The 12,379-nt window shown below is 50.9% G+C and overlaps 1 protein-coding gene across 1 annotated transcript in view; it reads left to right on the forward strand.

Annotated features, from left to right (window-relative positions):
• The window catches only part of PLXNA2 (plexin A2), a 232,328-nt gene that overhangs the window by 153,540 nt on the left and 66,409 nt on the right, over nt 1–12,379 (forward strand). The window contains exon 9 of the mRNA XM_018060786.1: nt 702–816. Within this exon, the coding sequence (XP_017916275.1) occupies nt 702–816 (115 nt within the window). The remainder of the gene's footprint in view (nt 1–701; nt 817–12,379) is intronic.

Raw genomic sequence — 12,379 nt, forward strand, 5'->3', positions numbered from 1 at the left:
TAACAGGCACGTTAAGCCCCTAAAAATAATACATTTAGCATTGTGTTTTTTTAAAACCACGTCCTATACGTTATCTCGTTTGACACAAAACAACCCCGTGGAGTGGACAGAAAAGTTTTAGTACAGACGGATGAAGAAATTCCGATTCAGCAGGTGAAGTGACTTACTCAGGGCAGCCCTAATGGCAGGGCCAGAGGCAAAACGGGAACCAGGTCGGCCCAGTTCCTATCGCTGCTCTCCTTGGGCCGTTCCCTCTTATAAGCGGCGCTGGGCTGGCAAATGTTTAGCTATCAGAAATCAGGGAGAAAAGCTTATTAGGTGGCATTTTCCAATTTCTGTGGCATAAATACTCCCTCTGTGGCCCGTTTCAAGCTGCTATCACGTCGATGACCCGCTTGCAACATTCCTGAAAATATGAATAATTGGCTGTCATGAGCGGAAACAGAGCAACTCCAGCACTCCACTGCTTTCGGAGACATTCCCACTCTGGACACGTTTCCCCCTCAATTTTCTGGTCCCCTGGTCCCCTGAGCATCTTAGCGGAAGAAGCCACAATTTTCAGGGCTGGGGATGCCCCCCGGCCCACCCCCCTGAGAGTGAGACTCGGGTGACAGACTTCCATCACGGCACGTGGGCTCCCAGGCCCCCTTCCCTTCCCTGTGTGCTCTCCTCTTTGCCTCTTACTGTCTGCGTCTTTGCAGGTGCCTGTCCTGTGTCAACAGCGCCTTCCGCTGCCATTGGTGCAAATACCGAAACCTCTGTACTCATGACCCCACCACCTGCTCCTTCCAGGAGGGTCGGATCAACATTTCAGAGGTAAGCAGGGCTCAGCCTGGCACGGCAATATCCCCGGTGAATCCGCGCAGACCTCCCTTTTCAGATGGCCAGTCCGACAGCTTGGCCATCTCCTTGCCCTGGTCCAGGTTGGCTTCTTCCAGAGAGGTTAGAAAGCCCTGGTATTATAAAGCCAAAAAAAAAAAAAAGGCAGCAAATACTCCTGAGAAGGAGACGTGTGCTGTATTTGCTAGATTCCAGGAACTGTATTCATTCAAAAGTACGAGGGGAGCTGAGAGCTGAGACTGAAAGCCCAGAGGAAACATATCCAACCACACAGGCTCCACGGTCTAGAAGAGTGTAGAGAATGGCATTTGTTCTCTGAGCTTTAAGCCCTCTGCTTGGCTGCAGACATAGTCTAGTTTAATAGCACATTCACTCTCGACCACTCTTCCGTGCCAGCCTCTCTTCCTAGGCTGAAATTCAATGATTCTTTGACTCTTTTGTAGGACTGAGTAGGTGGCCTTATAGAAGAGAGAGGCAGTCTGCTGGTGAAAAGAACCCAGGCTTGCTAAAAGTCACATTTTATGAGCACAGTTGATATGCCATCCCTAAGGCCGGTTCCACCTTTGTTATCAACACGGAGATAATAAGTTGCTTATCTTTCCAATAAATAATCCCACCCAGTGATGTTTCCTTGAGGTTCACTTTCTTACAAGCTCACAGCAGGCCTTAGGACAACGAAGCCTGCTAGGTCAATGTCCTTTTCTCATATCTAATGTTTTCCATGCCCCAGGGTGACCAGTAGTTGGGTTTGAACAACTGTAGAGACCTTACTTCTTCCCACAAACACACGTGTGGGTGAATATACATCCCCATCTCGTTCTACCTTTTAGGAAATCCATAAATGTAAACAAGTGACGTGTAGCATGTACAAATATTGCTGTGACCTTCGTCTGTCTCCCTCTTACATTAGACTGAAGAAGTGAAGTCGCTCAGTCGCGTCTGACTCTTTGCGACCCCGTGGACTGTAGCCTCCCAGGCTCCTCTGTCCGTGGGGTTTTCCAGGCAAGAATACTGGAGTGGGTTGCCATTTGACTACAACCTCCTTAAAGGCAGGAGTTATATCTTATCATTAAATCCTCAGGACCTTTTTCAGTGAAAGTCTGCAGCGTGCATGCATGAAAGCATAGAGGAATCGATGACCACTGTAACCAAACGTCATTGATAGGAAGTGTTCCTTGGAGCTCCTTGTCTAAGATTTCAAGAAAGTTTCTTCTCTCTCCTAATCAGGGTAGAAGTAACAATTACTTCCAAGAAAGAGCACCTTGATCGACATGATCATGTTGTACACTTAATTTTTTTAATTAGATGATCATTGCTTTTGTGTTGGTTTCTGCTGTAGAAGGGAGAAGGAAATGGCAACCCACTCCAGTGTTGTTGCCTGGAGAATCCCAGGGATGGCGGAGCCTGGTGGGCTGCCGTCTATGGGGTCGCACAGAGTTGGACACGACTGAAGCGACTTAGCAGCAGCAGCAGCAGCAGCAGCTGCTGTAGAAGAATATGAATCAGCCATTCAGTTCAGTTCAGTTGCACAGTCGTTTCCAACTCTTTGAGACCCCATGGACTGCACACACCAGGCCTCCCTGTCCATCACCAACTCCTGGAGTTGACTCAAACTCATGAGCCATTGAGCCGGTGATGCTGTCCAGCCATCTCATCCTCTGTCATCCCCTTCTCCTCCTGCCTTCAATCCCAGCATCAGGGTCTTTTCAAATAAGTCAATTCTTTGCATCAGGTGGCCAAAGTACTGGAGTTTCAGCTTCAGCACTAGTCCTAATGAATAGTAAGGACTGATTTCCTTTAAGATGGACTGGTTGGATCTCTTTGCTGTCCAAGGAACTCTCAAGAGTCTTCTCCAACACCATAGTTCAAAAGCATCAGTTCTTTGGCACTCAGCTTTCTTTATAGCCCAACTCTCACATCCCTACATGACTACTGGAAAAACGATAGCTTTGACTAGATGGACCTTTCTTGGCAAAGTAATGTCTTTGTTTTTAAACATGTTGTGTAGGTTGGTCATAACTTTTCTTCCAAGGAGCAAGCATCTTTTAATTTCATGGCTGCAGTCACCATCTGCAGTGATTTGGGAGCCCAAAAAAAGCAAAGTCTGTCACTGTTTCCACTGTTTTGCCATCTATCTGCCATGAAGTGATGGGACCAGATGCCATGATCTTAGTTTTCTGAATGTTGAGATTTAAGCCAACTTTTTCACTCTCTTCTTTCACGTTCGTTAAGAGGCTCTTTAGTTCTTCTTCACTTTCTGCCATAATAGTGGTGTCATCTGCATATCTGAGATTGATTTCTCCCAGCAGTCTTGATTCCAGCTTGTGCTTCCTCCAGCCCAGCATTTCCATGATGTACTCTGCATATAAGTTAAATAAGCAGGGTGACAATATACAGCCTTGACGTCCTCCTTTTCCTATTTGGAACCAGTCTGTTGTTCCATGTCCAGTTCTAACTGTTGCTTCTGACCTGTTAAGTATCCTTATATCGCCTCCCCTTGAGGCTCCTTCCCACTCCACCCCCACCCAGCCCTCTAGGTATCACAGAGCACCAGGCTGAGCTCCTTGTGTTATACAGCAACTTCCCACCAGCTGTCCGTTTTACACATGGCAGCGCAGATATTTTGGCGCTGCTCTCTCAGTTCGTCCCAGCCTCTCCTCCTCTTGATGTGTCCACAAGCCCCCGCTCTGTGTCTGCGCCTCTATCCCCGCCCTGCGGATAGGCTCATCAGGGTTAAATGCCTCACGATTTTATTCGTCAGTTGTTGTTTAGTCGCTAAGTCAGGCTGGACTGTTTTGCAGCCCCAGGTACTGTAACTCACCAGGCTCCTCTGTCCGTGGGATTTCCCAGGAAAGAACACTGGAGTGGGTTGCCATTTCCTTCCCCAAGAAATCGTCCTGACCGAGGAATCAAACTCGTGTCTTCTATATTGGCAGGCAGGTTCTTCACCACTGAGCTACCTGGGAAGCCCAGTTATCCCTCAATAAATCTAATTTTTTAAACTTTTAATTTAAGAAGAAAGTAAGCGTTGAAAGGTTTCACACACACACACACACACACACACACACACACACACACACACACACACACACACACACACACACACACACACACACACACACGGCCTGGCCTTGAATTCTTCTTAGCTTCTGAAACAATATGTGTTATATTCAGGCTAGAAAAAAAAATGAAATCTGCCTGTCTTGAAAGAAAGACACACAGATGGTGCCCACAGGCGGTATTTAAGGCAGACCCAACCGCAGGTGCCTCCGCAGGATGGAGCCAGTTATCTCGGGCCCCGAGAACCTTTCAGGGAGGCCTTTCCTCCAGCCAGTCGGGATGCTTTGAAGTGGCTGCCCAGAGAGCGCCACGCTGGTCTTAGTGGGCCTCGGAAATTAATCCCAGCCCCGGGATCCTGCAGGAGGCTGAGACCGCTTTTCAGGCCTGTCTTCTCACCCATAGTAAAGGACCCACGAGCCGAGGGTGCGGTGGGAGAGAGGGGGTACCCAGCCTTGGGCGTCCACAGGACAACGGCCAGGGGAGGCCAGATGCCAGGGGCAGGGTGACGCTGAGGCCAAGGCTGGGCAATGAAGGGCCTCAGACACTGACCTTCATACCACTTCTAATCTCCTAACTTAAGTTAGTAAGTGTTAGTCGCTCAGTCGCTCCCGACTCTGCGACCCCGTAGACTGCAGCCCGCCAGGCTCCTCTGTCCATGGGATTCTCCAGGCAAGGATACTGGAGTGGGTTGCCATTTCCTCCTCCAGGGGATCTTCCCAACCCAAGGATCGAACCCAGGTCTCCAGCACTGCAGGCAGATTCTTTACAGACTCAGCTACAAGGGAAGCCCTTAACCTGCTAACTTAGTTGATGAAATAAGTCAAGGAGGACAACAGAATGCTGAGAGAGGGGGAGAGGGAGAGAGGCGGGGAGAGGGGATGACGGGGACGTCCGGATGAGAAGCCACTCCATTTTCTCCTGGCGGCGGGGCTCCTTCAGGCCCAGAGAAACACAGAGCCGAGCCTGATGGGACCTGCAAGCCACAGGAGCTCGGGCAGGGGGTGGAAGACCCAGCGAGACAGTAACTCTGCCCTGTGTGGGGCCAGGGGCCTGAGGCCCAGAGGGCTAGCTGGAATCATGCCGCCTCCCTCACGTGCTCTAGAAGTCCCTGGAACACAGCTCCCTCTCGGCCACGGGTAACTCAAGAATTCCAGAGAGCCGGGCCTGGGAGAGGCGGTTGCCATGCGAAGTTAGGATTAAATTAATACCGAAAGAGCCCTGGGGGGAAAGCCAGAGGCTTCCCGGCTTCGTTTTCATTTCCTCTGCTTAATGTCTGCTCCTGGAGGTGAGAGAAATGCCTTAGTCTCATCGCCTCCTCCTCCTCACCCTGCTGACAGGCCCCAGGCCCCACCCTGGGGATGGGCCCTCTCGGAGGGGCGGCCCCGGGCCCCCCAGGCTCCTGACTTAGCTCAGGATGGGAAGCGGGAGGCAGGACCCTAGGAGATGGCAGGGCTGCAGCCCCTCACACATCACTTCCCAGCTGACAGCCCGCAGACCCTGCTGCTTGCTGTCCGAAGCTTGCTTTCGGGGGAAGCCCCGACCCAGAAAATGGGGGGAACCACAAAGGGGCATGTGTTCAGCTTGAGCGAGGTTCCTTTATTCAGTCAGGAGTCTTTCCTGGCATCCTCAGGTTCTTCTGGGAACTGGAGATCCCTTAGCTGTCCCTTTGGGGTTCCTAGAATATCTTTTATGCTTCCAGTAAGCCCCCTCCCCCCTGCCCCACTGCAATTTGAACCAAAATTTTACATCTATCTACTTCTTAGAAACAATATATAACTGATTAGCTCCATTGATTTGTATAGCAAAGCTAAGACATAACGCATTTGCATTTCTCTCGCATGTGACAGGAGGGTGGGGGAGGGGAACCAGCCGCACCAGCATCACTCAGGAACTTGTTAGAAATTCAAATTCTTGGGCCCCATCCCAGAGTAAGCCGAAGATTGAGAACCACTGACATATGGCATCTCAATTGATTCTCACAACAGACCTGCAGTTTCACATAATTCATATTTGACAGATGTAGTAACCAAGATGCTAAAAATTTAGTTGTTTTTTTTTTTTTTTTTTAGCCTAAGGCTACAGAGAACTCAGGCATCCAAAAAGGCGGAGTACAGGATGCTTTCTCCAGAAAATCAGGCCCAGTTTGCGTGTCTGTTTCCATGGTCTCAGCTACACTTGCAGTCCTGATCTTAACCAGGCTCTGTGCTGTTGGTCATGAGGGTCCGGGTTGGGGAGAGCGTATGTGTGGTCCTCAGGCGCTCAGTCACGTCCAGCTCTTTGAGACCCCATGGACTGTAGCCCGCCAGGCTCCTCTGCCCATGGGATTCTCCAGGCAAGGATGCGGGAGTGGGTTGCCACGCCCTCCTCCAGGAGGTCTTCCTGGCCCAGGGATCCAAGCCGCATCTTTTCCATTTCCTGCGTTGGCAGGCGGGTTCTTTACCCCTAGTGCCATCTGGGAAGCCCCCCAGTGTGGAGGGACCCACACAAATCCATTCGCACAGATGGAGAAACTGCCCATGGAGGACAGGTCAGTAGTACCACGTCCAGACGCAAAGGTGGCCAGTATATGAGGTACGTCTGCCCACTTCTTTCCAAAGGGCTGATGGACCGATGCTCCCAGGCCTAGTCCTGAAAACCAAGAACCGCTGTGCTAAGTGAAAGTGTTAGTCGCTCAGTCCGACTAACAACCCCGGAGACTGTCCGACTCTTTGCAACCCCATGGACTGTAGCCCTCCAGGCTTCTCCATCCCTGGGACTTTCCAGGCAAGAATACTGGAGTGGACTGCCATCTCTTTCTCCAGGGGATCTTCCTGACTCAAGGATCAAACCTGGGTCTCCCGCATTGAGGGCAGACTCTTTTCTGTCTGAGCCACCAGGGAGGTCCCAGAGTGAATGAAATTCAAAATAAACATATTAGCAGTTAGCATTTGTTGAGAGTTTATTACATATGCAACATTATACGTGTATATTTTTAACCTCAGTTGTAACTGTTCTGTGAAGTAAATTCTGTCCTAGATGAATGAACTGATGAGTTTAGACAGTTTTCCTATGATCCTCACATAAATGCAGAAATCATGATTCAGTGTTCCCAAGCTGGCACTGAATAAGTTCAAGTCCTCTGATCCTGCATTCACATGAGAAATATGCAGTGATGATATTAACATGGTTAATCCAGTTTATTACCACTGACGACAGACCTTCATGTCCCTCTTGCCTGCAACCTAGAGTTGTCCAGTATAACTGGTCCCATTTTATAGATGCCTGTATGGTAAATCTGTTCAGTCATGTTTGACTCTTTGCAACCGTAGGAACTGTAGCCCACCAGGCTCCTCTGTCCATGGGATTCTCCAGGCAAGCATACTGGAGTGGGTTGCCATGCCATCCTTCAGGGGATCTTCCCGACCCAGGGATCGAAATCCCATCTCTTAAGTCTCCAACATTGGCAGGCGGGCTGTTTACCACTAGCGCCACCTTGGGAGCCCATTTTGTAGATGAGGAAGTTGAATTTCAATTGAGCCATCTCTTGAGTGCTTTTAAGTTCATGAGCCAGACCTTTCCCCCACTCAGAGCCCAGCCAGTCTCGAATGGGGTCCCAGAAATCTGGGCCCCCCCGGGCCAGGTTAAGCAGTGACACAGTGTTTGCAAGCGGGTGTGCGCCGGAGTATATATGGCTTTCAGCTTGAAAAGCTCATCTCCCACCATGGCTAAACCAGGCCTAGTGAGATGTAGATACATAAATATCTCCTTTACACCCTGTCCCGGGGGAAAGATAGAACCACATAAATCCGATTAGCTTACCCGGATGCGGGCTGCTCTCTCTCTTTGAAGTCCAATGGGTGAAGATAATGTCATTTGCACGTGGGAGCCGTCGTTTCCGAGGGCTGAAGGAAGGGTCCCCCGTGCTGAGAGCTGGTGAAGTACAGAACAGGGTGGACCATGTGGCCTGGAGGCTCGTCCATCAGGCTGCAGGGCCAGCGTCCTGCCCTCCCCCCTCACGTCTCCTCCTCCTCAGCCCACCCCTCCCCCAGGATGTCCCCAAACAGGGCGTCTGCTCATCTTGATAGAAACTCAGCTTGCTGCTAAGGAGCGGGATCCTGCTGCCCATTGACCTAGAGGCAGAGGGAGGAGCAGAATGAACTACAGAGGTCACTCAGGAGACCGGGGGTCTGCAGGAGCAATGTCTTTCAGCAGCGTTCACAGCAGTCCTCACGCTCTGCATGAAGGGCGCAGCATGTGTCTGTATGCGGGTGTGTGTGTATGCTCCCAGGAGCAAATAGGTTGGAAATGGCCTTTTATATTTGATGAAACCTATCACCTTCCACGGGCTTCCCTGGTGGCTCAGCTAGTAAAGAATCCACCTGCAATGCAGGAGACCCCGATTCAATTCCTGGGTCAGAAAGACTCCCCTGGAGAAGAGAGAGGCTACCCACTGTAGCTTGCACTTCCCTGGTAGCTCAGCTGGTAAAGAATCCACCTGTAATGCAGGAGACCCCGATTCAATTCCTGGGTCAGAGAGACTCCCCTGGAGAAGAGAGAGGCTACCCACTGCAGCTTGGGCTTCGCTGGTGGCTCAAATGGTAAAGAATCCACCCGCCATGCGGGAGACCCATTCCTGGGTCAGGAAGATTCCCTGGAGGACAGCGTGGCAACTCACTCCTGTATTCTTGCCTGGAGAATCCCCGTGGGCAGAGGAGCCTGGCGGGCTACAGTCCATGGGGTCCCAAAGAGCCAGACCTGACCAAGCGACTAAGGCAGCGCAGCGCAGCATCACCTGTCACAAACCCCAGAGGAACTGGCGTTCCGACAGCTTGGCGCTGTTCCGGGCTGCCAGCTCTCCTGCACCTTCCACCCGCACCACCGCCTTTCCCACCCAAGACCCACTGCCGCCTCCAGACGGCCAGCAGAACCAGCTCATAACCCAAGCAGTCTGTGTATCCCCTGTTTCCTAGGAGAAGAGAGGACACCTGGGCACTAGCCACTTCTTTCCTTTGCCCTGGAGAATGCAAGGAAGGATGCGATTCTGTCTGGCCCGAGAGAAATAGAAAAAAAAAAAAAAAAAAAAAAACAAGCAAATCCTGAGATTCTTTTCTCCAGGGGCAATCTCAGAACCCTTTTTAGGCATTTGGAAGCCCCTAACCATCACCCTTCAGCTCAGTCCCAGAGAGTCTGAAACAGCAGACCACAGGAATTATTTTTAAATAAAATTTTAGAATCTCTTTTAAAAATGCATAAAAGTACTCGTAAAGTCTACTTATGATTCTTAAACTCTCAGGCTGAATCAGACAACCCAGCCCAAAAGATGAGGGTGTGTGTGGGTATGTAGGTGTGTATTTTTGCATGTACACATGCATACATGTATTTTTTTCATGGTTGATAGGATTCTACAATCTTGTTCACTAACCTAAGACATCATACTCCCCAAAGTACGTCTTAAAGACTCTGCTTGTGAAATTTGAATTTGTTCTCTGAGCTCATTAGAGGTGAAAAACAACGGGTCATCCTTTACAATATATCAACTAGTTCTGATTCTGAAAATCTGTTCTCTCCCTCTCTCTCTTACAGGTACACACACACACACACACACACACACACACACACACACACACACACCCCTTTCTGTACTGTAGCCTTATTTCCAGTCTAAATTAAAATTCTGATTTATTAGACTCAATGAGGATTTTTAGCCACTAACAGGAAATAGTATCTCCTTTTCTATGGGATGCTTGGGTTTTCCTAAAGTGGTGTTCACTTTTTTTTTTTTTCTTGGCTATAAATATATGAAAGACTCTGTCAAGAGTGCCCTCGGGGAATGAAAGTAAAAGTGCAGCAAAGAGCAAGTTTATGAGTTGGCAGCTTGAGTGACTGGCTTCTAAACAGGGCCCCATCTGTTCTGGGGCTGCCTCCTGATTCTGTCTCCTGTGGAAACCGAGCTTGCCCATGCCCTCACAGGCAGTCACCGAGGGATGGCTCCATGACCCCAGAGGTTCTGCCAGACCCTCCTAGACGGGTTTCTGTGGCACACTTCTCCTGGATCCAGCTTTCCGTAAATCCTCAGGATTCCTCCATAGATACGGACATACCAATTTAGCAAGCCTGTGACTCCAGAAACAGTGACCATTTCAAATCAATCCCAGTTTTGGGAATCAAACTCCCGCCCAAGTCTCTAGATGTCCGGAAGACAGGGATTTACCCTCATCTCTGAAGAATCTGGGAAGTTGGAGCCGAAAGGAAAGTTTGAGATAGTTTTGTGTCTGTTGCTTTACTTCCTTGATTTCCACTTACCTTCCCACAAGCCATGAGCAGTTGTCCACTACATGTCAGGAATGGGGATAAAGCCTGGGGATACGGAGGTGAGTAAGATGCAGCCTAATCCTCAAGGCTCACAGGCCAGTGAGGAGGACAAGTCAACAGGAAGCTGCAACTGTGAGGGCTCAGTGCTGCTGGCAGAGGGCCCAGGGGAGGGGTGGGGAGCATCTGTGGCCTGCCAGCTAGGGCTAGGGCCAGGGCCAGGGGCTGCTTTACAAAGAAGGAGCTGCAGAGCTGAGTTTGAAGGCTCCGGTGCTCTTGCCTGGAAAATCCCATGGACGGAGGAGCCTGGTGGGCTGCAGTCCATGGGGTCACTATGAGTCGGACACAACTGAGCGACTTCACTTTGACTTTTCACTTTCACGCATTGGAGAAGGAAATGGCAACCCACTCCGGTGTTCTTGCCTGGAGAATCCCAGGGACGGGGCAGCCTGGTGGGCTGCCGTCTGTGGGGTCGCACAGAGGCGGACACGCCTGAAGCGACTCAGCAGCAGCAGCAGCAGCTAAAGAGGGCTGAGTCAGGGGCCAGGAGGGAGATTAGGGGTGGACGGGGAGTGTTTCCGGTAGAGAGAAAAGCATCTTCAAAGAACCAGAGGTTGATGAGTGAGGACGATGACTCTTCAGGTCTAACCTTAAATTCTTCTGTGGTATGGCTGGACCTCGATGTACAGGAATCTCAGAGTAATAGGGACGCGGGGGCCAGATGGTGAAGGACTTCCTTCTGAGGCCCACTGCTGAAGCCCACATTGAGCCAGAAGCCCCCGTCCCCTGCCCCCTACCCTCACCCCGCTGCCACAGGCCATCCATTGTTCAACATTGCTGCCATACCAACGGCTTCTTTCCTGGGATGCCTTGGGCCTTGGAGAAGGACCATTTATTGTTCTAGACTGTCCTACACCTTGATGCTTTTGAAATGTGGTGTTGGAGAAGATTCTTGAGAGTCCCTTGGACTGCAAGGAGGTCCAACCAGTCCATCTTAAAGGAAATCAGTCCTGAATATTCGCTGGAAGGACTGATGCTGAAGCTGAAACTCCAATACTTTGGTCACCTGATGCAAAGAACTGACTCATTGGAAAAGACCCTGATGCTGGGAAAGATTGAAGGCAGGAGGAGAAGGGAATGACAGAGGCGGAGATGGTTGGATGGCATCACCGACTCAATGGACGTGGGTTTGAGTAAACTCCGGGAGTTGGTGGTGGTCAGGGAGGCCTGGCGTGCTGCAGTCCATGGGGTTGCAAAGAGTCGGACACGACTGAGCAACTGAACCGAACTGTCCTACACCTTGAGGAAGTTCACCATCCTCCCCCGCCCACCCCTACACTAAATGCCAGTAGCACCTTCTGCAGGAGAGCAACAGAACAACCTACAGCGTCCCTAAAGAACCACCACCACCACCGTGGACCACAAGAGGACAAGAAAATGGGCGCCTCCTTCAAGACTTGCCCCAGCTGATCCTTGGAGACAGGACACGGCTGCACGTGAAGGAGGCTGCGTGTCCTCACTGCCCCAGGCCACTGGGCTATGTCCTCCCAGAGAAGGAGAAAGTGGGCAGGGGGCTGGAGCTGTGGGGAGGTGGCCATCTGACCTCTGGCGGAGAAACAGCCTCTGGAAGAAGAGCTGGGGGACATCACTCTCCTCCTCGCATCCTGCCTCTCTCATGGTCCTTCCCGCAGCGCGGGCCCACCAGGACTTTCTTTCTTTCCTGTTTTGTTTTCCAAAGCAACATGGTCTTCATGCCGGGCCTGGTAATGAACTGAGATAAAAAGCCAGAGCAAGCATTTAGAGCACTGATAGTTGAGGCAGGGGGGTGGGTACAGTGGGGGCTTGATCCACCTCCTGGAAAGACTGCTCAGTCGGAGCTGGGAGCTGAGGCTGCTGATAACAGATGGCTTCGGGCACGGACGGTGCAAGTGGGTGGGGAGCTGGAGCCCAGTGGGGAGAGGCAACCGGCAGTGGGGGCATCCAGGCTGGGGACAGGCACATGTGGAGCCTCGTTTAGCCTGTGTCTCAGGAGATAAAAATTCCGCAACCTGCCACAGCGAGGCTTGAAAATTTAATTCCTCGATGGTAACATGCACATCAGATTCAGGATGACTCGTGGGCTGGGGATGACAGTCTCAAAGCCCCGGAGCTAAGAGATAGATCTCACGTTCCCTGCCGACTCCACAATGAG

This window comes from Capra hircus, chromosome 16, assembly GCF_001704415.2.
Source record: "Capra hircus breed San Clemente chromosome 16, ASM170441v1, whole genome shotgun sequence".
In the NCBI taxonomy this organism is placed as follows: domain Eukaryota; kingdom Metazoa; phylum Chordata; class Mammalia; order Artiodactyla; family Bovidae; genus Capra; species Capra hircus.